This window comes from Gymnoscopelus braueri, assembly GCF_963280865.1.
Source record: "Gymnoscopelus braueri genome assembly, chromosome: 4".
Lineage (NCBI taxonomy): Eukaryota > Metazoa > Chordata > Actinopteri > Myctophiformes > Myctophidae > Gymnoscopelus > Gymnoscopelus braueri.
The window spans coordinates 57,740,326-57,766,283 of NC_137605.1; the positions used below are offsets into that span (position 1 = coordinate 57,740,326).

The 25,958-nt window shown below is 41.6% G+C and overlaps 2 protein-coding genes across 4 annotated transcripts; both read left to right on the forward strand.

Annotated features, from left to right (window-relative positions):
• Positions 1-4,524: 4,524 nt before the first annotated feature.
• Positions 4,525-7,753, forward strand: LOC308084217 (uncharacterized protein). Of its 2 annotated transcripts, none has more exons than XM_080426763.1 (3): positions 4,525-4,662; positions 5,857-5,971; positions 6,377-7,753. In XM_080426763.1, exons 1-3 carry the CDS (start codon positions 4,585-4,587, stop codon positions 6,502-6,504), a joined length of 321 nt encoding a protein of 106 aa, XP_080282889.1. In that variant the 5' UTR covers positions 4,525-4,584; the 3' UTR covers positions 6,505-7,753. The 2 variants fall into 2 exon arrangements, with proteins under 2 accessions (XP_080282889.1, XP_080282890.1); XM_080426764.1 differs by having other exon boundaries at positions 5,863-5,971.
• Positions 7,754-10,726: 2,973 nt separating this feature from the next.
• Positions 10,727-25,512, forward strand: LOC308083767 (uncharacterized protein). 2 transcript variants are annotated; one of them, XM_080426104.1, is made up of 4 exons: positions 10,727-10,962; positions 11,879-12,264; positions 14,709-14,906; positions 23,598-25,512. In XM_080426104.1, exons 2-4 carry the CDS (start codon positions 11,985-11,987, stop codon positions 24,500-24,502), a joined length of 1,383 nt encoding a protein of 460 aa, XP_080282230.1. In that variant the 5' UTR covers positions 10,727-10,962; positions 11,879-11,984; the 3' UTR covers positions 24,503-25,512. The 2 variants fall into 2 exon arrangements, with proteins under 2 accessions (XP_080282230.1, XP_080282231.1); XM_080426105.1 differs by having other exon boundaries at positions 11,937-12,264.
• Positions 25,513-25,958: the final 446 nt, after the last annotated feature.

The window sequence follows — 25,958 nt, forward strand, 5'->3', positions numbered from 1 at the left end:
TCAGTTGGGTCTCATGCATTGAAGGAGGCATGAGCTCGGCCCTGGCCTCCCTAGGTTGGCAGAGGGAAGGTAGTGCCCAGGATTACATAGACAATTGGCACTGGGTGTAAAAAATAGGGTTACAAAATCGTGGGATAAAAGAAAATACATATTAATTTAGGGGTCTATGATATGAAAATGTTTGAGAACCACTGGTTTAAACAACATTTACGAAACAAACCCAAAATAAACTACACTTTAGAAACAAGCCCAAAAACACGCAACTAGCAATATTTACAAGCAACTTCACAGAAAAAAATAAGCCCAAAGTTGCTTATAATAAGAGGACATGGCAACCCTGCTTCGTTCGCGCCAGAGCCATAGACCATATTCACACGGCGGCCATATTGGAATTTAACATTGAAATTGCCGCCACCCGGGGTGGCTACTTTCATTGACTTCATAGAAACATGGCCGCCGTGTGAATATGGTCTATAAAGAGGTTCGCGCATGTCAAGTAAAAGTTGTAGGCTACAGACCGAGGTCCGCCTGCTGGTGGTGAATGTGGTGCTTATCGCCATCTGCTGGTGAGAGTGTGCATAGAGCTCCATTTAAAGGTTCTATGACATTCATTTTCACTTTTTTTTAGGGGTTTTATGACCTCAATTACACCCAAAAAATCTGAACTTTGAACATTCAGTGGATTTTCTGTGGTCTGGGGTTTTCTGAATAATTAGGCTGAAAAGTAATCTGAGTTTGGCCATTCGGCAGTGAGGTCACAGCCGATTAATCCCGCCCACTCTCCTCCTCGCCCATCCCCTCCCCTATCCTTTCCTTTGGGGGGGGGCGGAGCAGTGGCGATGATTGACAGGCAAAATCCCTCACCAGCGACACCCGCAGGCAAAGATTTCTTTTTTCATTGCAGTTGAAAAGGCTTTAGAAATGTGAGAGAAAAACACCTGCCATGGATCAATGGAGTGGATTTTTTTGTTAAAACTTTCTATACACGTTTGAAGGACCATGACAAAGACTTTTAATGTGTGGTAAAACTGAACGTCATGAAACCTTTAATATCTAGCTATCATAGCCCTGAAACGTGACTGTCATATCATGACATGTCATGGCACAACTTGGTCCTGGTTTTAAACATTTCTCTATTTACAATCCTTACATCTACATAAAATTTCAGATTTCAAATATAAAGTGCTGAACCCACGGCCACAAATGTAAAAAGTTTAAACGCTTTAGCAAGTACCCGTATCTTCCGTATTATTCAATAAAAAGCATTTTAATCCGATTGACGGCCATTTTCTCACAGAGTTATAATATACCACAGTGCAATACACCTCCCAACCGATAAGGTCGCGTAGTTGAAAGCATATGAAGGAAAGTTTGAGATAATGGCTACCGATCAGATTTAAAAACTTTTTATTGAACAATACGGAAGATAGGCTATGGGTACTTAGACCCAGGCGTTTTAACTTGTTACATCCGTGGCCGTGGGGTGAGCAGTTTATGTAGATGTACGGGTTGTAAATGGAAACATTTCCAGAACCAGGAACAAGTCAAAAAAGTAATCAACAAACAATACAATAAATGCTGGTCAAATATTGGCCAAATTGTCAAATCATATAAGAAAGAGGCAAAACAAAATTAAATAGTTATCTACAAGCTCGCAACGTGAGCTTGTAGATCGACTATTTTCACAATATTCATCAGTGGAACCGAGTCAAACTAAATGTAATGCCTCAATTTCAACAATTCCAAGTGCTTGTCAGGGTTGGGGGACCCCATTTCAAATATGATTATTTTGGGGGGTCGCAACTTGAAAAGGTTGAGAACCACTGGCCTAATGGGCAGTGTCATCTTCATATTCAAGGTCAGTTGTGATGGAATGTACTCGCCTTGTCTTCCTCGGGACCAGCATGAACCCCAGTGTCTCCTCCCTACCACTCAATAGGCTCTATGCACAGCAGCAATATTGGAATGAAATTGGGCCTCTTCCTTACTTCCTTCAGGTGTTAATGTACTAATGAAGGCTCTGTTCCATTCAGGTCAAACAGAGTCAGGGTGCTGATATTGTGCATGTTGGCTCACTGGAAACACTCTGCTACACCAGTGCATTTATCCGTCTGGATTTGAGTAAAATGGTGACACCCCTAGTCACTGCGCCACCACCTAGGAAGACAGGACCCAAGCGCAATAGTGCGTGTGGTGTCACTTATGAGAAAAATAAAACATTACCTTTGTGTTTTTATTTCGCTACACTTAAACTTTGATTTGAAGTAGGCCTACAGATATTGTTTATGAACAGGCCACTGTGTTGAAGTCGGAATTGTTCTGTGTATTGCGTCCTTATGACTGAACGCCTGAAGTTGTAATCAAGGCCACTACGCTGAAGTCGGGCAGTTTGTTTACAAACATCCAAAATGTCCAAACGGTCATTGAGGAAATACATAAATGACTTCAGACAGTCTTTCCGTCTAGTGTGTTACAGTACGCATCGTTACGCACGCGGCGATGCCAGGGGGTGGCCGTGTCCGTCTGCAAGCAGCTAATCTCCGGCACCGTTGGTCCAATCGACGTGAAACTGTGCACACACTCCCTGGATGCCAGAGCAGAACCTCTGCTCCAAATGTCTCACGTTGGAATGTTATAGCGCCACCAGGAGGCCGATTTTTTATATTATATTTTTATAACATCACACATATTGGTACACATTATCTAAAAAATCACACCCAGTGTGAAGTGAGCGGTGCTATTTATGAGCGAAGTTTTAAGTTAATGTCATCATGTGTCTCGCTAGCCAATCACAGCACGTCCTGCAAAGATAAGTATTCAGACCCTTTGTAACGAAAAACATCACATGGATGCACCTGGGACGTATCATCAGTGTTGTAGCCTGGGGTCATAGGATGTTTCGGGTCTCGCAACATACACCCTCACCCAGGTGACCCAGCCAGGGTTGATCAAGCCCCGACTTACGTCCCAGTAGCTACCCACGGTCAGTCCTATAGGGCAAGACAGGGCCACTCAGTCCGCTTCTCCGGAAATACTCTGCCGGGACTCGGGGAGGCTCTGGCACGTGGAGGGACTAGGCTCTGTGGGTTGTCTCCTGGCCGGGCTCCTCCTTCGTCTCACCAGGTCCAGGACCTGAGCGTTGCACCAGACTCCCCCGCTCCAAACATTTCATTCTGGTGTGATGGTGTCTTGGCCCGTGGTGGTACTGCAGGCTCCCTTGCGTCTTGCCTGAATGGTCCTCCCAAAGGCCTCACCGTGGATTTGTTGGGCTTCTTCCTCACGGAAGACACAGACTGGGGCGCCAACCCAAACTGCTCCCGGATGCCGTCTACATTCCGGCTGTCACCCGTCTCTCCGGTGGTCACCAATCTATTCCTGGTTGTCACGTAGTCTATAAATGACACTTGTATATTTGCACCGCTCGGTGCTAAAAAACAACAGTGGTCATCACAGTGATGGAAGCTCACTTCAAAAAATGTTTTATTTTTTTGAAGTGAGTGGTTTATGAGTTATTAATTTCAGCCAATCACAGTAGGCCTACAGCGAAAGACAAACTTTCGCGACGGAAAGAAAAACTTTCGCCACAGATGGGTCCCAAACCCATGCACTTATAGGAGCGGCTACACCGCTCAAAAATCATTCAACCAAACGGGTCTGTCAGATTTTTCATATTCCATTCTGATTGGCTAAGATTGCCTTTCAAAGGTTTGCAGGAGTGGTCGGTTTTGAACAAAATGCCTCAAATCATGCCTTAGTGGCGCTATAACAGGCCAATTCGCGTTTTTACCTATAACTGGACCGATCTGCGTAAAACTTTGTATGCACACTCCCTAGAGGCCAAGGTGAACCCACAGTATTGAGAAAATGGCTGCAATTATGGAAGCACTTATGAAATGGCAACTTTCAAAGTTGTCTTGTCCTAATGCTTAGCCAGTCTTAACAATATTCCTTTCATAACAGTACATCACTGCTTTCAACAGAGCTATACACACTTTTGCCAGCATGTGGGGGTAAGAACCACATTATCAGGATGCCTTCATAAGTTTTACTTGACATCATTAAGCATTATGTGGAAAAATAAACAAAAACTATTTGAAGAAGGATTTTTTTTATTTTGTATAAGTCACTGTACATTTTTGATTACTGAAATATGCCTTAAATATTTGTACTTATGTGTACTTGAAACGAACGGACGGTGAATTCTTTCCTCAGTACCTAGATTGTGGAATAGTTGTTTGGCTACGCGAGACTGTGACGCGACGTGAGGTTACGAGCCTGTGTAAAAACCTGCAGGTTTCCATTTACTGTTTACTACTTACATTCGGTCTAAAGCCCGCCTTTTGTATCCGGTATCTTCCACGAAAACAATATATTGAATGCAGGCAGACCGTTCCGTATCCGCTTTAAACCGGATACTGTTTAACAGGCTACTTAAACCCATAGATATTAAACCTGCACAGAAACAAAAAAAATAACACTGCCGACCCGGAACTAATTGTTACACGCGTCGTGGTTTGGCGACACTGTAACTCGCAGCTCAGTTTTAACTTTTATTTTATTTATATCTCAGTCAATCAAACAAACATGTCTTCTTCCCGTCAGACGCTGAATTCTTTCATCAATCAGCGGCTGGGAGTGGCAGCTTCAGACATCTGTGTGGAGGTAATGATACATCTGATTACATTTATTTGTTGTAGTGGTTTTCAACGTTTTCATGCCAAGGACCCCTAAATTGATATACATTTGGCCGCCGACACCATCTGAAAATGTGTTGTGCCAGGGACCCCCAGAAGGAAAGATTTGAGTTAAAAATGTTCGCTTTATATAATTCAAAGATATGCACACGTTTTCAAGATTTTTCAAAAATAGCAGATCCACAAGCTCATAGCGCTGTGAGCTTGTAGATCTGCTATTTTTGAATAGCCAAAGCCAAGTGGTTAAATTGATTGTGCCGATATGTTAACTAATTTAGCTGGGGACCCCCTGGAACCCCACCAAGGACCCCTAGCGTCCCTGGAGTAGGGTTGCCAACCGTCCCTTGAAATACAGAATAGTCCCTTATTTGGAAACTAATAAGACACGTCCCTTTATTGAACTGATGAGGGACACATATCAATGACAAACATCTTACAAGTTCAAACATCTCATATGTACTGTAATACAGGTTGTTAACCACTTAAACCCACCTCAACAGGGGGTCCGGGACCCCTAGGGGGGTCTTCATAGATATTGCAGGGGGGCCACCAAATCTTTGTGTGATGGGGACAAATGTTTTAATTTTACATTAACCACTTGAACCCTTGCATCCCTATTCTGAGGGGAACATTTGCGGAAAATATCAGATTTACAAGCTCGCAACACATCTGCTACGCGTTGTGAGCTTGTAGATCGGCTATTTCCGGCGACGGTTTGGTGTAGAGGGGGGGGGGAAAGAGCAGACCAAGTACAGAGCCAAATTTTACAAAGTATTGAGGGTTTAAGTGGTTAAATGTCTGAAAACGCATTTAACACAAATCCAATACATAGTGAGGGGTCCCTGCTTCATCTATCTCTCAGCTCAGGGGTACTTGGCCTGAAGAACGTTGAAGACCCCTGCAAACTTAGTCAGCTGGACCTGAGTTGCTTGTTTCTGTCTACACCAAATCTCTTTGCCACAAATATAACGTTGTGCACTTCTGCTATTTTTGGCCTGATCTTCCCCCCAGAATATGGATGCTGGGTTCAAGTGGTTAATATAATATGCAATAACTGTACTGTAGATTTCACCTTTTTCTGGGTGTCCCTTATTTTCCTTTTTTAAGAACCACTGGTCCACTGAGTCTCACAACTCCATTTTTTTTCTCTTGTTGTTTTGAGGTGAAGGAGCTGTTGGCGCCGTTAGAAGAACAGAACCAGCAGAGCCTCAAAGAACTGGAGAGGCTCAACAGACTGCTGGCCACCGTGCAACCACACCTTAAAGTGGACAGAACAGGTTGGATCATAGTACACACAGTAGTTGTCCAGTAGGGACCCCCAGAAGAGGATATTTGTGTTAACCCATTAACGCCGCGAACGCATCTGTGTCATTTTAGATTTCTTTGGCTATTCAAAAGTAGCTGATATACAAGTTCATGGCGCGGTTCATGCCACGCTATATGTCTTGTATATCTGCTATTTTTGGTGTTTCTGATGTTGTTGTTAAAGTGTGTGTGTGTGTGTGTGTGTGTGTGTTTTGTTTTTTTAATGGAAAAAAGCTGCATGTTGCTCCTATCACACACAAATGTGGCGGCCCCCACTGTAGTACCTCTTCAGAACCCCCTAGCGGTCCCGGCCACCCTGTCAGAAGATCCATGATTTAATAGTTCTCTCTCTCTCTCTCATGTCTTGTTTTGTCCAGACCCCATGCACCACCCCGTGTGCGACAACATGGAGGAGGTTGTGTCCAGGAGCCCCAGGTTGCTGAAGGAGGAACCACAGCGTCCACAGCCGAAAGAAGAGATGCATCATCACACGCCTATGGAGTGACATTGACCTCTGGGGTCAGAGCGGGGTCCATATCACTAACGTTTAACTCTGGGTCAGAGTCTTGTCCTCCACATCTCCAGGGTCCCAAGATGTCAGAATTGTTTTTTAATTCTTATCCGAGCTGAGTTTTTAGATTGTGCTGTAGTTCAAAACCATAAAACAGGTCTTGGGATCACTTTGATATCCCATTTAAGGGATCTTGGCAAATATGGCAATAAGAAATATAAATTTGATTAAAGGGATAGTTCACCCCCAAAATGACTTTTATTCTATCTATTAGTCACCCCATGGAGACTTGAATTCATGGATATTTTGTTGTTTTTGTCGCATTCCTAAGGCAATAATTTGATGACCGGCAGCGGTTCCGGTCCTTTGTGTCTCCTACCAGAAGCGCTACCTACCGGTTCGCTGGTCATCAAATTATTGGCTTAGTATTGCGACAAAAACTTAAATATATCCATGAATTCAAGTGTCCATGGGGTGACTAATCGATATTTTAACTCCCAACAACTCTAAAAGTTTGTTTTTACACCAATGTTGGACAGAAATGGGTAATCTCATGTTCTGACTGCAATTGGCACTGTTCATATATTAGCCCTTTTGTGTGTGACTACCTCTAGTTCTGTCACTGTTCACTTGCTGTCCAGTTGCTTTTGTTTGTTTTTATACCAACGTTGTACAGAAATAGGTGACCTATCTAATGTTGCGGCTCTGGTGGCCCGCTGTTTAGTTGCCGTCTGTGACTGTTGTTAATGTTGTCACTGTTCTGTGACGTCAATGTTTTAGGAAACCGTTTCTTCAACGTCCGTGGTCCAAATTGACCCTTAACAGGTATGTAACTCGGAGAGTGTACAAATGGAACCAATTTGTACACTGAGTTACATTAACTGAGGCTTGTATGAGTTTCAGCGTAGATTGGGTTCCTAGAGCAAAAACAACACCCTCAAATAGTGGTCTGTGGCCCCCGTTTGATAGAGTAATGATCCATTCGTACACTCTCAGTATTACAGACCTGGTAAGGGTCCATCTGGACCTCTGGTGGTCCCCAGACCTCATAAGACCCAGAAGTTTGGGACGGCCACTAGTGGGTGCTCGTTCCACTGCCTTCTGTTCTGCTGGATAATGTAAAGCTACTAATGTGGCTGTTTGCACAAGCTATTTTTTATTTTATTGTTTTTTTTTAATGATGGGATTAGCTTCATAAGAGCCTTGCACTTTGATTTTATAAATGTTTATAATAAAATGTCAAATCTAACCTTTTGTGTGGCTTGTCTATCTTGCAATATCTTAAACATGACCAGTGGTGTATAAAGTATTCACATTTCTTAAGTAAAAGTATCAATACAGCAATGTAGAAATACTCTGTTAGGGCGGGCTCCCACCGCACTTTTATTTTACCTCTGGAGCAGAATCTGCCAATGCTTGGTCAATGTAAATGCGTGGATTCACGCAAGAGCGGATCTTTCCGCCTGTCGCGCAGACCGTGCGTTTATCCGCTCTACACGACTTGTCCATTTGAAGCATAAAACTGCTGGAGGCAGGAGCTGATTTTCCCCCTCTGTCGGGTCGGGTAAGTCGAAGGCGGACCGTCCCAAGACTCAGGAAGCACTATGGTGCTCAAGGCAGAAGGCGGTGTGGGCTACGGGGAGGGTCCTGAAAGGGAGTGACGTGCCTGTCACTCCCGTTTTTTAGAATCCGCTGGCTGCAAAAAACTGGCCGCGCACAACCTGCGTTTAACTAGCCGACCATGTTTTGGTGGGACCGCGCTCCCACCGCACTTTTATTTTAATGGCCTAAATATATATGTATATATATATGGATGAAGTGTGTGTTTTACGATAATCAATGTCTCAAAAATATCAATGCACTAAAATGTTTGAAAATAGCAGATCTACAAGTTTGTAGATCTGCTATTTTCAAATAGCCCAGGTATAAAATTGGGCTAAAGTGGTTAATGTATGTTTTATAATATAATCATTTCTGCAAAGTAACGAGTAAATAAAGTTTTCAGAATATGATATAGTCTAAATTTGAACACATTTAAAACAATAATTTATGAAAACAAAAAGCTCATATGAAACGACTCTTTGCACATGAACAATGTCTTATTTAGCACTTTATTTTCCTAGCCGTACATCAAAATTGGACACGCATACCATACTGAAAAAGAAAAAAAAAAGTTAAATAAAATGTTTCCATATTAGTATATTGTTTAATGGCATTTGGGTGGAAACGTATGTCCAAAAAGGTTCCTTTTTAATAAAAATAAAAAAATGGCAGATCTACAATCTCATGGTGTCTCATTGCGAGCTTGTAGATCGTCTATTTTCACTACTTCTGTCTGTGCGACACTTGTATGATGAAGTAGGGCATTCGTTAAAGGGGGGGGGGGAGAAAAAAAACTAAGTTGAAATATGGAGATACAAGGTTTCTGCCCGACTGCGACAATATTGCCATTTTTAAAGAAGTTAAAGGTTATTCATTTACAACATTTTGAGTGGAGCAGGCCTGTGGGCCATGTATAAGGCAGTGACTCTCAAAGTGGGGTCTGGGGACCCCCAAATGTCCTTGAGAGGGTTTAAGGGGGTCTAGGAACTAAATGGACCCTTACAGGTCTGTAACTTTTGATAGCGTACACATGGAACCAAATGGATCCTTACAGGTCTGTAACTTTTGATAGCGTACACATGGAACTAAATGGACCCTTACAGGTCTGTAACTTTTGATAGCGTACACATGGAACCAAATGGATCCTTACAGGTCTATAACTCTGGATCCTTACAGGTCTATAACTCTGCTGGCGTTATACATGGAACCAAATGGACCCTGTGGGGTCCATTTGGTTCCATGTGTACACCCAGAGTTTTGGGAGGGGTGCTCCTTCCATTCCGACATCTCACCACTCCGACTAGTGGCTTCCGCGTGCGGTTATGGTTAGGGTTAGGGTTAGGTATAGGGTTCGTCAACGTCGGAAAGGCGACATGTCGGAAAGGAGAAATGCACCCGTTTTGGGAGTCTGTGTGTAATCCCTACAACAATAGCTTAGTGTCCTTGAAATTAAACCATTTGGGAACCACAGCTTCAAACTAATTCACTTCAGTCTGATAAATGCTCTTCATGCATCTTGTGTATAAATCTGCACTGCAGTGGTGGAAAGTAACTAAGTACATTTACTCAAGTACTGTGCTGTACAAAGTAACATTTTGAGATTTTTACTTTAGGGCATGGTCACACCTCAATTATTTTACCTATGCGGCGGAATCTGCCAATGCTTTGTCAATGCAAATGCGTGGATTCATGGTCTTGCGCATCTCCAGTAAAGGCAAGGTGTGACCGTGCCCTTTTTGGAGTATTTCCAATTTTCAATACTTTTACTACTCCACATCTCAGAGGCAAATATTGTACTTTTACTCCACTACAATTATTTGAAAACTTACTTTGCAGATATAAATCATTATATTATAAAACATACATTAACCACTTTAGCCAGCCCTATTTTATACATAGGCTATTTTAAAATAGCAGATCTACAAGCTCTAGATCGGCTTCTAGATCTGCTATTTTCAAACATTTTAGTACTTTTACTTTTGTTACTTTAAGTACATTTTGATACCAATACTTTTGTACTCTTTCTCAAGTAAATGTTGAATTCCAGACTTTTACTTGTAGCAGAGTACTTCAACATTGCAGTATTGATACTTACTTTTACTTAAGTAAAACATTTGAGTACTTTTTCCACCACAGTAAATCAATAGACCAATTATTTGTTTACCAACATTGAGACTGGACGCACAGGTGATGTATGTATGTATATATGTGTGTGTGTATATATATATATATATATATATATATATATATATATATATATATATATATATATATATATATGTGTGTGTGTGTGTGTGTGTGTGTGTGTGTGTGTGTGTGTGTGTGTGTGTGTGTGTGTGTATGTATGTATGTATGTATGTATGTATGTATATATGTATATATATATATATATATATATATATATATATATATATATATATATATATATATATATATATATATATATATATATATAATCGTTAATTTGGTAACTGACACTCCTCCACCACCAGGGCGGCGACACGCGTCCCTTCCAGGCCATGTCTCGGCTGAGCATGCGTCGGAAAAAGCAACAAGCACGTTGACCCGGAAGTGTTGCGTGTTTGTTTTCATTGTGCAGAGAGAGGAGAAACAATGGATGGAGACGCAGAGAGACGACATGTTAGTAAACATAGAACACAGGGACGTTTTACCGTGTTAGGACCTACTTATGGGGACCTGGGATACACGTTTTAGACCTGCTTATGGGGACACGGGATACACGTTTTAGACTTGCTTTATAGGGACTCGGACACACGTTTCTAGAGACGCAGAGCAACATGATAAGCGACCAGAGGTGGACGAAGTACTCGACCCCAGTAGGCTACTCAAGTAAGAGTGCAGATACTCCTCGTCATTCACTATGAATTGAGTACAAAAGGACCCTATTTGAAACAAGCCGTTAGGCTTTCATGGGCTTTTTAATCTATTTAGTTGACCTTGTATTTAAACTGTACTTTCATGTGCTTTTTTCTCCTGCAAACTTATAAATAAAGTAATCATTCAATCCACTACAAGTAAAAGTAGCTCAGGCGAAAATGTTACTCAAGTCAGAGTCGAATGTACTTAAGTATTCAAAAGTACATGCTTTTAAAAATACTTAAAGTACATGTAAAAGTATATGGTTTTAAAAATACTTAAAGTTCAAGTACATGTAGACAGAAGCCAGAAACACGGCTAGTGTGAGGAGCAGAAGTCTGTCCTATTGCATTTTTTGGAAAGAAGGAAAAATAAAACAGCCAACCTAAAAGTACTCAGTACTTTAAAGCCTTCCTATAAATCTAATTGAGTAAAATATTTGTCTTGATGTATTCAAGTAAGAGTAATGTGTATAAAAAAATCCAACACTCAACTAAAGTACAGATCCTCAGAATCTGTACTTTAAGTACAGTACTCAAGTACATTTACCCCGTTACTGTCCACCACTGCTTGTGGGGACTCGGAGACACACGCAGCTTTAAACGTGGGACAGTACTTTAAAGCCTTCCTAGTAAGGTACTCGAGTAAAAGTAAAATAGTTGTCTTGGAAATGTATTCAAGTAAGGGTAATAAGAATTTAAAAAATCCAACACTCAACTAAAGTACAGATCCTCAGAATCTGTACTTCTAAGTACAGTACTCAAGTACATTAACTCCGTTACTGTCCACCACTGCTTGTGGGGACTTGGGGTGGGGGACCGGCAGCTTTTTGTTTAGTTTTTTTACTACATTTTTATCCCACAATTTTGTAACCCATTTTTTCACCCAGTGCCAATTGTGGTGCCACAATGGTTGCCCAGGGCGCTACACTCCCTCTGCCAGCCTAGGGAGAGCCTAGAGCCGAGCTGGGACCGGGCAGCTTCAAAGAGCGGGACATGATGCTGTCGGCTGTCACCAGGAGCTGCACGCTGCAGTGTGTCAGTGTGTGTGTTCGCCAGCAGCTGTCCGCCGTGGGAGAGGACATCCTGTGTGTGTTGGAGAAACGACAGCAGCAGCAGCAGAGGTGCAACGATGATGATCATGTCCTGAATGTCAGGGTGCTGGTGTTGGAGCGCCTCAGTGCGGCCGCCGAGTGCATCTGCAGCCTCTTCCAGAGAGAGATGGACACTTTGCGGACGCTGATAGACGCGCACCACGTCAGGGACCCTCCGTTTGGTAGGTATTAAACTACTATAAGAACATGGGGGCCACCCGTTACTCTGAGATCATACACATGACATGGAACCAGATGGACCTGTAAGTGTCCTGTATCAAAGGCAGTGGTTCCCAAACTTGGGGTCGGGTCCCCAGATGATTGGCTTAATGTTGTACATTAAGTAAGAGTAAATCGATTAGTCACCCCATGGAGACTTGAATTCATGGATATTTTTTGTTTTTTGTCGCATTCCTGAGCCAATAATTTGATGACCGGCAGCGGTTCCGGTAGGAGACACAAAGAGACTCCTTTGTGTCTCCTACCAGAACCGCTGCCTACCTAAATTATTGGTTTAGGAATGCGACAAAAACAAAAAAATATCCTTGACTTCAAGTCTCCATGGGGTGACTAATCGAGAGTGAACTATCCCTTTAAGCCCTTTTTAATACCAAATTGTCAAATATTATGTTAGAAAGAGGCAAATATTGTGAAAATAGCTTTATCTGTGGGGGGGAGGGGGGGTCCCTTTGGTTCCATTTCTCCACTCTTAAGAGACCTGCTGGGTTCCTTTTATACACTCTCAGTCTTAGAGACACATAAGGCTCCATTTGGTTCCTAACTCATTAATTTAGAAGTGTTAATCTACCCAGCAGCACATAAAGTAATGATGATCATATGCTGTGTATGTATGTGCACTAACTAGCTGAGCTAGCAGGTAACCCCGTGTGTAGCCAGTACAGCACAGAATGAGACATAGCCCTAGAATGGCTGTGATATTACATTAATGTAATTATAATGAATGTTATGTTTATAGCACTTTTCAAAACAAAGTTACAAAGTGCTGTACAGAGCACAACAGAGCTTTAAATTAAAACAAGGAAGTTAAGACAAACACTTGATATAGAGGTAGGTTTTCAAAAGCAACTTAAAGCAAAGGCATGGATGGTGGCCTGGAATCTCATAATTTTAGGGAAGACCACTAAGACCACTTGGTGTTGTCAATATTTTGAGGGCACAAATGCCAGGGCAGGAAGGCCATCAAATAAAACGACTTCCGTTTCATCTTTGCAGGAGCGTAAATGTGTCCTAAATTTTGTAAATCGAATTAGTCGAAGCATAATATATAGCTTGGCAAGATTTACCTGCCATGATTTAAGAGACATTAAGCAAGGGATAATCAATGGGGAGCAGGTCATTGTTGAGAGATAAACCCTGACAGGGTGACAATATTGCGTCAGGGTTCTTATCACTCTGAAGGAATGTATTTCTCAATAATGACCTGCTCCCCATTGATTATCTCACAAATTACACAGGTACTTAATAAATAAATTCATAATTTGACCCAAAAGTAACACAGCAAAGGATTTCATTGCTTACGGTAATGAAAGTATAACATTAATTTATGCCAGGTGCGTCCAATGCAACGTGGTTGCCTCGGAAAACAACGGGAAGTGTTGATAAAATGGAATCAATATCAAAAACATTCTTGAAAGCAATGTTTAGCTGTAAATGACACCATGTGTTTGTTTACATGGCTACCATGTTGGATATGGCATAAAATCAAGCAGCGCAGGTTGATATGAGCAGGTGCTCTGAGCCTTTGATTGGACAGCGGTCTGTTATTGAGTTCAGCGTTCATTATTCCAAAATAACAGACCGCTGAATTCAGTGATTGACCAATCAGAATCAAGCTTGTAATAAGAGGGTTTATTTGTCACTCATACAGGTACAAGCAGTGAAGTGTTGGTGGGACATTTTCCACAAAGATTGTGCAAACAACAGCAATACATATATGTCGCATTGTACCACGCTGTGAGCTTGTAGATCTGCTATTTTTTGCCACTTTTAGCAATGTAAAGAAAAGTATAACTTAAGGTTTAAAGGCAGGAAATCACAACACTAGAATGTCATATCCAGTGATGGATAGCTCCTCAGGATACTTGGCTCAGATCTGAACCCATTTGATTTGGCGTTAGGAACCCGTTGCAACTGCATGCCCTTTGCTGACATCAAACCCACGACAATCTGCTAGACAGGCGTGTGCTCTAACCGTTACACTAGGGCGGCCCATCCATTGATGGATAGTAATAAGCATTTTTACTTAACTGTACTTAAGTAAATGTTTGAGTTTTTCATTATTATCATTATTGTTATTGTTATTGTTATTATTATTATTACAAATATAAATATTGCACTTTTGACTCCACTACATTTCTAGGAAGAGGGACCCTTGGGACCCAAACTTACCAAAATATATTGTGAATTAATTATTTTCACTATTTTTGGAAATTACTGAATTAATCAGTAGGCAGAAATGCTTTAAATTTCAATACTGCAATCTATTGATATTGAAAAGAAAATTTACTTTGACTTAAGTACATCATTTGTCCACTACTGCTGCTATCCAGTCATAAATCACTTTGAGCTGCTCTCTGGTAACACCATGTTCTTCTCCTCCTGGCAGATGTCCCTCAGCTCCCTGTGTACAAAGAGGAGGTTTCATCTGAACACGAGGAGAGGAGCTCCAGTCTGGTCCAGGAGGAGACCGAGCTTCCACACATGATGACCGAGGAGCACACAGAGCTCCTTCAAAGACCACAGGAGGCTGATGATGAGGGGTCAACGTTAGCAGATTGGAAGGCCAGGAGCGACACTCTCTCAGGTAAAATAAAAGAACCCATGGCAATTACATTTGTGTCCTATGATTGCTCCTATAGGCTGCTTGTCCCTGCCTCAACCAACAGCTAGTGTCTCTATAAATCAAAAACGAGGCTACCATCTGTACCAACTAGAGCTGTCACGTAATATATCAACATAGTTACATGATACTAGATATCATCTGGGATTTTGCGTATCGTGTGCTGCAGTGTGGACTAGCCGACAGGCCCGATAACCAACTCAGGACTCCTGGATCGCTGCCCTCCACACCCTCCCCTGTCTAGCATCAGGGTCTGGAGCTCTGCAGCGTGTCTATGTAGGTGGTGTGCCTCTTTCTCCTCCTAGCTGTGCCTTGGGTTGGTCCCACTGTCAGTGGGAGCCCTGTCTGTATCTCTCCCTCTGTTGCTTGTCCTTTGCTTAGTGTCAGTGCTGTGTGGAACACACCCTACATGTTGTTGTGATCTTTAGAAATCTCAAAGGCGCTGCACATCCAATCTCACCCAGGTGCTGAACAAACAGCGATGCAACAGAACAGTAGGCCTGTCACAATTATTACATATTCGCCTGATCACAATTTATTAGAGATAATCGTCAATCATTTTTGGCATAATCGTCATAATCATTTCCATGTTAAAAATGTTCATATATTTAAAAAAATAATCTAACATAGTGAAAATAGCAGATCTACAAGCCCGGCTATTACAACTATTTAAAGTATAAAGTAATTAAATACTGGTATGTGTTATTTGTCATATCTGTCCAGTGCGACTTTTGTTTACAAAGCCTAAAAGCCAAACATAAATGTAATTTTATTCATAATGTTACAACGACAGAAACACAAATAAATTGTTAATCGTAATTTTTTTTTGTGACAATTAATTGTCAAGTAAAATGTCATAATCATGACAGGCCTATAGAAAAGGAATAAAGTCCGCAACACTGGTTATTTCTCAGCTCCACTTGTTTATTGCTTCAACGTTTTGATCCTGCGGGATCTTCTTCAGGAATTATTTTGAGGAATTTTGAAAAAAATCCTAAAGAAGATCTTTAGAAATCTCCCCTATGACAACCAAGCTATGACGACGACAACGTTGACAAATCCATGTTGGTATAACTAAGAGAAACGCTGGACCATTTTCTCTCTACGTCGTCCTCAGACGAGCCCTCCATCGGAGTCTCCAGTCATCTCGGTTCTCGAGATCTCGGTTTCAAACCGTTTGAAAATCGGATAAAAATTTAGCACGCTATGGTTATTTCAATAGTACATGTATGTACCATAGACATAATGTTATGAATGAGCGAGCTGACTGTCGCAAGATGGCCGCCATGTGGCAACGTCGTACTCCATTGGCCAGCTGCGCGGGTGAGTCATCTAGTGTTTATATATATCTATGAGGGTGTCACCCTGCAGCACTCCGGTTTGGATGTTGAACTCCTCGCTGTTACCGTCGGGCGTTGTCACTTGGGCTCTCGTTCCCGTGTACATGGTCCCAATGGCTCGGAGTAGGTTGGGAGGAACATCGTAGGCCTTAAGTATTCTCAACATCATTCCTCTGTGGATAGTGTCAAATTTTTATATTATCAACTACACCAGTGGTTCTCAACCTTTTCAGCCTGCGACCCACCAAAATAATCATATTTGAATTGGGGACCCCCCTAAATAATCATATTTGAACTGGGGACCCCCTAAATAATCATATTTGAACTGCGGACCCCCCACCCTTATAAGCAATTGGAATGTGGGAGTTGAGGCATTTTGACTCTGTTCCACAGATAACAATTGTGAAAATAGCCGATCTACAAGCTGAGCTTGTAGATCGTCTATTTTCACAATGTTTGCGTCTTTCTTATAGTATTTGAGAATTTGGCCAATGTTTGACCAGTTTTTATAGTGTAGTTTGTTGATTAGTTTTGATGCACTAATGGTCTTTTTCAATTCATTTACATTTTTGATTTTTAGGTATTAAAAAGGTCTTTAAAGTCTTTAAATTGTCACTTCACTGTCATCTGGGGAAAATCATGTGGGGACCCCTCTGGGGGTCCCGACCCACAGGTTGAGAACCACTGAACTACACTACAAATCCCACTTGTTCCCCTTCCTCACCCTGTCTGACTGGTTCCTCAGGTGAGAGGGGGGGACAGGGGGATTTGGAAAGTTGTGAATGTGAATTAAATTAAGCTAATAATAGCCTAAAGTTTTTTGCAAGCTAACTGATATTGTCATCAGTCATCACGGATCAGCAGGTAATAATTGAACATTTGTTAGAGCAATGTTTGTGTATTGGCAAGTGATGTGAATTATTGGAGATAATACATTTAAAAAAAGCCAATATCTCCTGAATGAAAATAAGAAGCGCTCCATGTTACAATACTGTTGTAATCCTGTAGGTGGTGCCCTGTTATTACTACATGCTGATAACCTCAGACCCCAAACATAAATTAAAGCAGTTCCACCTAATGAGAAAATGAAGCCACACTAATACATCAGCACAGAATAATGATCAAAATGGTATTCCTTAAATCAGTGGTCCTCAAAGTGCCCCCAGGGGTCCTTGAGGTCGTTCCAGTAATTGACAGTTAGGAACTCTTGCAGGTCTGTAACTCTGAGAGTGTACAAATGGAACCAAATGGACCCTTTGTACACTGTCAGAGTTATGGGGTCTGTGGCATTATGTATAGCAAACTGGGGTACTTGAAATTAAAAACAAGTTTGATAACAACTGCCTTAAATCTTACTGTGATAGCAGGCCACAATAACAAAGGAAACCAACCCCCATTTGATATGCTTTTTATTTATGTATTCATTTTTATTTAAAAAAAAATGTAATCTATGGGACTCTAATCCGTGTCTATTTGGTTCCATTTGTACACTCTCAGAGTTACAGACCTGTAAGGGTCCATTTGGTTACATTTGTACACTCTCAGAGTTACAGACATGTAAGGGTCCATTTGGTTCCATTTGTACACTCTCAGAGTTACGGACCTGTAAGGGTCCATTTGGTTCCATTTGTACACTCTCAGAGTTACAGACCTGTAAGGGTCCATTTGGTTCCATTTGTACACTCTCAGAGTTACGGACCTGTAAGGGTCCATTTGGTTACATTTGTACACTCTCAGAGTTACAGACATGTACTGTAAGGGTCCATTTGGTTCCATTTGTACACTCTCAGAGTTACAGACATATAAGGGTCCATTTGGTTCCATTTGTACACTCTCAGAGTTACGGACGTGTAAGGGTCCATTTGGTTACATTTGTACACTCTCAGAGTTACAGACATATAAGGGTCCATTTGGTTCCATTTGTACACTCTCAGAGTTACGGACCTGTAAGGGTCCATTTGGTTCCATTTGTACACTCTCAGAGTTACAGACCTGTAAGGGTCCATTTGGTTCCATGTGTACACTCTCAGAGTTATAGACCTGTAAGGGGTCCATTTGGTTCCACTTGTACACCCTGAGAGTTGCAGACCCGTAAGGGTTCATTTGGTTCCATGTGTACACTCTCAGAGTTACAGACCTGTAAAAGGACCCGCATGCTACCAAATGAGGTGGTCACCCTATCACCCTTTAGGTGATAGAGAGAGCGCTCTCTGTGATAGAGAGAGCTCTCTATCACCACCGCGGTGATAAGGTGACCACCGAAAATGGTAGCATGCGCCCCCCTTAAGGGGTCCATTTGGTTCCACTTGTACACCCTGAGAGTTGCAGACCCGTAAGGGTTCATTTGGACCTCTGGTGGTCCACGGACCCCCTTTTTGCTAGGGTTATGGTCAATGTTATCAACTGCAGCAGTTGTGAAGAGATCACCACACATTTTAGGAGGGCAGACTACCTGTTCCTTGTTAAACTGCTGGATGGCTGTATCTCCTAGCTGTGCTGATAAACGAAGCACACGGTCATATGAGATACTGACACCTACATGTGAAAGCCGGTCCACAAGTTCCCTCTTCCTGGTTTGGGCATGGACCATCAGGCCTATATATATCGCTAAAGGTGTTTCCCGAGCAGTGTTGTGTTTGAGGTTGCCAGATGTGGTGGGTCTTCCAATCCGTCTTTCCGTCTTGATGCTGTTGAACTTGATCAGTTGTGCGATGGTTAGGGCTGCAGATGTTGCTGGACATTCACTCTGGTCTTTGATGCTTGGACCTTCAAGGACCATGTTTACCAGTGCTAGCAGTAGGTTTGGCACAGAGTCTCTTTGACAGCCCTCTTGGAACCCTGTGAAAGGTTTCTGATGATCATCAAACATGTGGCGACGCACAATTTGTGCAGCATGAGCCAGGTGCACGGCATCATTGTCACTGTCCCGTTCACATGCCCTGGTCAGGGCAGCACCAATATCATCAGAGAATGCAAGAAGGATATCCCTCCCCTGGGTCTGAGCTTGCAGGTCTGGGATCTGAGCGACACGTCTTTCCTTCAATCTGGTTGTGTTCACTTTATTATCAAGCTTAATCAGAATCAGAATCAGAATCAGAATCAGTTTTATTGTCACATCACAGGTTTACAAGGTAAAAAAGTGGGTGAAATTCTTTTTTGTACATCGTTCCCATCGCAACGTTAGTTTCCATAGAAAGAAGAGGGGGGGGGAGAAGAAGAGGGTGGGGGGTAAGTGGGAAGGAGATCAAAACAAGAGAGCAACAGAAGGCCAGACAAGTTATCTACATATTTACAAATTACCTGAGATAATAAAAACTAAAAAAAACTAAACTAAGGTGCCTGAGCATAGCAGCAATGTATTGTATACTGTGCATGTTATACTTATACTGTGCATGATAGACAATGGACGTTAAGGTGCTTAGAGGAAAAGGAGCACAATAAAAAAGACCAAAAAAAGTCAGTGCGTTATACAAGGGATTAAGGTGCAAAAGGTCAGTGCGTGTCCACCTAGAGTGGACTGACCCTAGTATAATCCGCAGGTAGCTCCATGAGGGAGTGCAACAAAAATGCCAAGCTGCTCCATCCTGGACCTGTACAGTTTAGCCAGATCAGTCAGCTTGAATACCGGTTTAGTGCTGTCATGAAGGCGTGCTTCCTCAATGTACATTACAATTTCAGCAAAAGCAATTCCTGATACCACTGTCTCCTTGTCGGTTTCCCGCATTTCTTCATCTTTGTGTTTTCTGGCACGATTAGAGAGGCCCGCCAAGCATGTATTGTGATATTTCGATTTAAGTGCAATCATATCTCCTGCACTAAGTCGAGCCAGCAGTTCTGTGTCCTGTAAGAGCTCTGCACATCTCCTAACTCGGCTGTCTAGCTGAAATGTTGATGCCTCATGTAAACCATCAGCTCCAGCTGGCTTGCAACAGAAAAAACAGAGTGCTTCCTGTTCTGGTTTGCCTGTGTAGGTACTATGTCGCCTGGTGCGTTTACTTGGCCCTGCAATGGTGTCAGCATCATCTGTTCAGCTTTGTTGACAACCATAGCAGCTTTAAGTCCTTCACCTTCATCTAGTTTCTCTATCTGTATACTGTCAGGTAGTTTGTTCAGTTCATTCATTTTCAGGAGATTTTCTGCTAACGATGTATAGGCACTCCCAGCATCTTTCCGCTTAGTAAGCATTGGGTCAGTAAGTGTCTCATTACGTTTTTTTTGGCAGATGACACACAGGGCCCAGTCTATCTTGCTTGTGGGCTTCGAACTGGAAGCCATCAAGGGTGTTGGACACCCTGTATCTTTAAGCAGAAACTTCTTTGACATAGTTAACCAGCTTGATGATTGTCACCTGCAACAATACAAACACCACATTATCTTTTGTATATTTCAGAACAAATTAAAATCTACCTGAAAAAAAATAGGACTAGTTTGGCACTATACTACCAATAGTTGTATTTATCAAGGAAATGCCATTCTAAATAATTGTAGGTTTGATACGTACGTGCTTCTGTCCCTTCAATCCAACAAACACTCATAGGGAAAAAGACAGGCATATACCCTGGGAAGCTAACTAGCCACTGGTGAACTCGGTGGACAATCAACACAAGATAGGATGGGGCAAACTACACTGGGGACACAAGTTAACCAAATGCACAGGGAGGATACAAAAATACATCTTTTTACTGATTCATGGCACTAAATATAATACAATTATGATTCATATATGATTGTATTACTTATTATATATGATAACAAATATGTGATACTCCATTGTCTAGTTTTGTTCCAAATATATTTATCAACACAATTACCAAATGTGGTACTTTTATCATAAAATCACAGATTATTGTGATTATGTTGGGCCATGCTGCCCCATATGCAGATCCCACTGCCACCCCCCCTTTTTTGGAGGATGGTATGAACAGTTACTCAGCTGTTAGTTGGGTCATGACCAACCTTTCCACAACATTTTGTGCAAATCTGTGAATCTATATCAAAGTTATGCACCTTTTTATGATCGGCCGCTCCCATTGCCACACCCCCTTTTAACCAATTTACATGGATACGCACACACAGCTCCATACACATACACTTGACCTTCATGCAATATTTCAGCTTCCTATGGCAAAAGCTGAAGCTGCTAGTGGGTGATTTATGGTTTGACAAACCGCTGGTGGCCATTTTGAAAAATGCCTGCCACGCCCACCAGGGTGAGAATTTGTGATGTCCCAATATCCAGTTGTGTTTCCAATATGTCAATCAACACTTCTGCCAAATTTTAGGCTGATTTCTCGTGCCACGCCGCCCCACTAGATCTCATTATGGACCCTTAGTGATTATAGGTTTTGCCATAATCATGTAGCTCTACAACAGAGGCACAGCCGTCATGGCAATGGTGCAAAAAATAGTTAAAAACAAAAAAATATATATATTTTTTAAATAATCATATTTGGCCATTCGGTTAATTCGGCCAACTGTTTCCTATATTCGGTATTCGGTTTCTGACAAGAATTCCCCATTCAGTGCATCCCTACTTGAATCTGATGAATCAGTTTTATCTATTGACATGTACAGTATTTATTGTCATGCACCTTATATTATGCAGGAATGATTACACTAAATTTGAGCAAGATACTAGACTAGACTAGAGCAGGGCCAAGGAAGGACCCCCTAGCTGAGAGAGAGATGAAGCAGGGACCCCCTCTATATTGTATAAACTTGATCTGCTCTTTTCCCCCCTATACACCTATACCTCTTTGCCAAAAGCAGATGTACAAGCTCATGAGCTTGTAGATCTGCTATTTTTGTCTTAAGTCCTCCTCAAAAATGGGATGCTAGTGGTTAATGTAAAAAAATATCATATCACACAAAGATTTGGCGGCCCCCCTGTAGTAACTCTGAGGACCCCTAGGGGTCCCGGACCCCCTGTTGAAGACCCCATGACTATTGACATAAGGTACATTTCTCACCTTGAAAACAATTAAATGCAGACATACATGCTATGTGTCTGAATGGGAAAACCTTATTTATTTATTTTTGCTTTTAGTCAAAATAAGAAAATAATTTTGCATTAAGATAAGATTTTTTGTTAAAAAATATGACAATTTTTTAAAATAATAATTTCAATAACTGATCTCAATGTGGACCCATAATTTGCCATAATCATGCAGCTCTATAACAGTGACAGCCATAGCAGCAATGGTACAAATAAAAATAAATAAATAGACTAAAGTAGTATTCTTTTACAAATTCTTCTTCTTTTTGTAATGACTTTAGGCCTTTCGTTGTATAGTTAGGGCATCAATATTATAGCCATATCATGATATTAGACTGGATATCGTCTGTGATTGTGGATATTGTACTATTATGATATGGCATAAGTGTTCTTTTCCTGGTTTAATGTTATTGGTACTCTATATTGGCAAATACACAAAATTAAGTACTTGTACTCGGCCTGAACAAATTCTAGTTAGTTGTTTAGTTCTTAGACAGAAAATCGGTATCGGTAAAACCGGTATCGGCAGGTCAGACTTTAAAAAAATCGTTAATCGGCCAAGGATTTTTCAATTGGTGCATCTCTAATAATTTTAATACTAGTCATTAAGCTGCTAATATAGTTTGAAGTAATTAAAGCGGGTCATGTTTGCATGTTTGGAATTGTAACAGCTGAAATCAATAATATATCAGTAATCCGATATTAACCTGCGGGCCGCATTAAGTGAAGGTGGGGGCCGCATGTGGCCCCACATGCGGCCACATGCTTTGTGGCCGCATGTTTTTGGACATACAAGGTCTTACACCCGACAGCAACGATATGTGAAATCTCTTGTTACAGAGGACATACCACCTCTGTCCCCTCTCTGATATGCACTTTCAAATGCTATAAAAAACTCTTTGACTATTCTAACATTCAGTAATGCCCAATCCAGCATCACTTGTTACATCAACAACACAACGCTGTGTAGTCCTAGACCTAGACTATTGTGGGGATAGCTGTGATATTTAAATGTTCTGTATGGTATGATTGGAAACATCTATGACTCTAATGATGAACACACTTAAAAGAAGCATTGGGTGTGCAACTGTGGGTTCGCGTGTCCCTCAGTATATTGACTATGGATGTTGACAATTATTCAGAAATAAAAGGGACCGTTCCAATGAAATAACTTCTGTCGACTGAGGGGTCTTTGACTGACTATTAGAATTGTCGATTTTCAGGGGGGCAGGTGTAGTGGAGATAATAGAGGGGGGGGGAATAAGTAAATATTAAGTATCTAATTGACCACTGTTTCTCTAATTTTCTTTTCCTGCCTAGACTTCCTCCCTATCTGTAAAGAAGAGTTGTCCGCTGAACAGCAGGAGAAGAGCACTATGTTCCCGGAGGAACCTCAGCCTCTGCACATTAAAGAGGAACCAGAGGAGCTACCTGCATGCGCAGAGGAGGCTAATGGGTCCATGTTGACATTCCCAGCGGTTAAAAGTGAAGATGGTGATGAAAACATAGAGACGGAGCCTCTGGCCAGCACTTCAACTCAACTCATGACAACGCAAGCTGATGCAGAGGACCGCGGAACGTCACAACCATCGAGTGACGACCAGCTCCTCTCCTCACACTGTTCCGAATCTGACACTGAAGACAGCGACGAGTGGGATGCCAGCGAAGATCAGTCACCTTTAAAAGCACACAAGACAGGAAACGTAGGAGCACGGACTTTGTCTTCGACGAGCAACCTCTCCCAGGATCCGAAGTCATCGACGTCTCCCAGGAGGAGTCGCACGGGGAAGAAAACTATTAGCTGTGAAGTTTGTGGCAAAACGTTTAGTCGAAATGAACATCTCAACAGACACATGAAAACTCATACTGGGGAAAAACCTTTTAGTTGTACAGTTTGTGGCAAAGCCTGGGGCGAGAAGGGAGATCTGACCAAACACATGCGAATTCACACGGGCGAGAAGCCCTTCAGTTGTCCATTTTGTTGCAAGGGCTTTGGCCAGGTGTGCGATTTGAAGAAACACATAAGGGCCCACACGGGAGAAAAGCCCTACGTGTGCACGGTCTGCGGCAAAGGCTGTAGCCAAATGGGGGATCTGAAAAAGCACATGATGACTCACACGGGGGAAAGACCCTTCGATTGCGCAGTTTGTGGCAAAAACTTTTATCTCAACCAACATCTGAAGAGGCACATGAAGATTCACGAACGGGAGAAGCCCTCGAGGTAGTGTTGTTGTCAAATAAGCCAGTGGTTCTCAACCTGTGGTTCGGAACCCCCAGGGGGGTCCCCACATGAGTCTGGGGGCGTCGCCAGATAACAGTGAAGTGACAATTCAAGGACTTTTAAGACCTTTTAAAAAAAAACATTACTGCATCAAAAAAGTAATCAACAAACAATACTATAAATACTGGTCAAATATTGGCCACATTGTTAAATAATATAAAAAAGAGGCAAACATTTTGAAAATAGCCGATCTACAAGCTCACAACGCCTCCCAATGCGAGGCGTTGTGAGCTTGTTGATCTGCTATTTTCACAATATTTATCTGTGGAACCGAGTCAAACTAAATTTAACGTCTCAATTTCTACAATTCCAAGTGCTTGTCAGGGTTGGGGGTCCCCATTTCAAATGTGGTTATTTTGGGGGTCTTGAAAAGGTTGAGAACCACTGAAATAAGCCATCGAGGCTGACACGTGGACTAGACTGTCAGACAGGACAAACCTAATGATCATTCATTCTCATCCAATAAGATGAGGACAAGTCACGGATACTAGAACAGAGGAATCTCACCATGTGACAATTTTAACAGTGGTGGACAAAGTGCTCAACCCCAGTGTTTGAGTCAAAGTATAGATACTCCTGGTCAAATATTACTGGACTACAATTGAACGTTGCTCTACACTTGAGTTAAAGTACTGGAGTACTTGCTTTTTGAAATACTAGTATTCAAAAGTACAAATCTTCTTTTTAATGCGCTGCTGTATTCAAATGTGACATTTTCAAAAGATGTATACACTAGTGAAAATATAAAGATCTGCAATTTCACACATATCGCGTTGTGAGCTTGTAGATTGCTATTTTCACGACATTTGAAATAGGGCTTAAGTGGTTAATTTGTACTTGCACCTTCCTAGAATTATAGTGGAGTCAAAAGTACAAAATTTGTCTTTGAAATGTAGTGGAGTGAAAGTATCCACAAATACTCAGTAAAGTTCTCATAAATGTACTTAAGTACATTCCTGAAATAAACTGCGATCTAAATATGTTGAATAATTTCCTAGTTCCAGCTTTCTTGTTTTTGTCTTATTGGTCTGATATCTAGTGAGTAGAATGTTTGACATTATTTTATACCCCCCCCCCCTGTTTTTAATTGTTTTATTATGAATCTAGTAACTAACCAAAGCTCCCTTACTTAGAAGAAAGTTTGTAAAACATAGGTAGACTCTAGAATGGTTGGATTTGGTGGACTTACATAAAGTCACACTGCTATATGGTCTATGCACAGCAGCCATGTTGGAAAGAAATTGGGCCTCCTCCTTACTTCCTTCACAGGTCATACCACTTATACTAATTAATGCTCTATTCCATGATTGATTACTTTAGGGCTGCAAAAATTATGTTCCTAGTGATTATTCTATGCATTACTTTTTCAATTAATCACTTATGGTTATATAATACTTCAC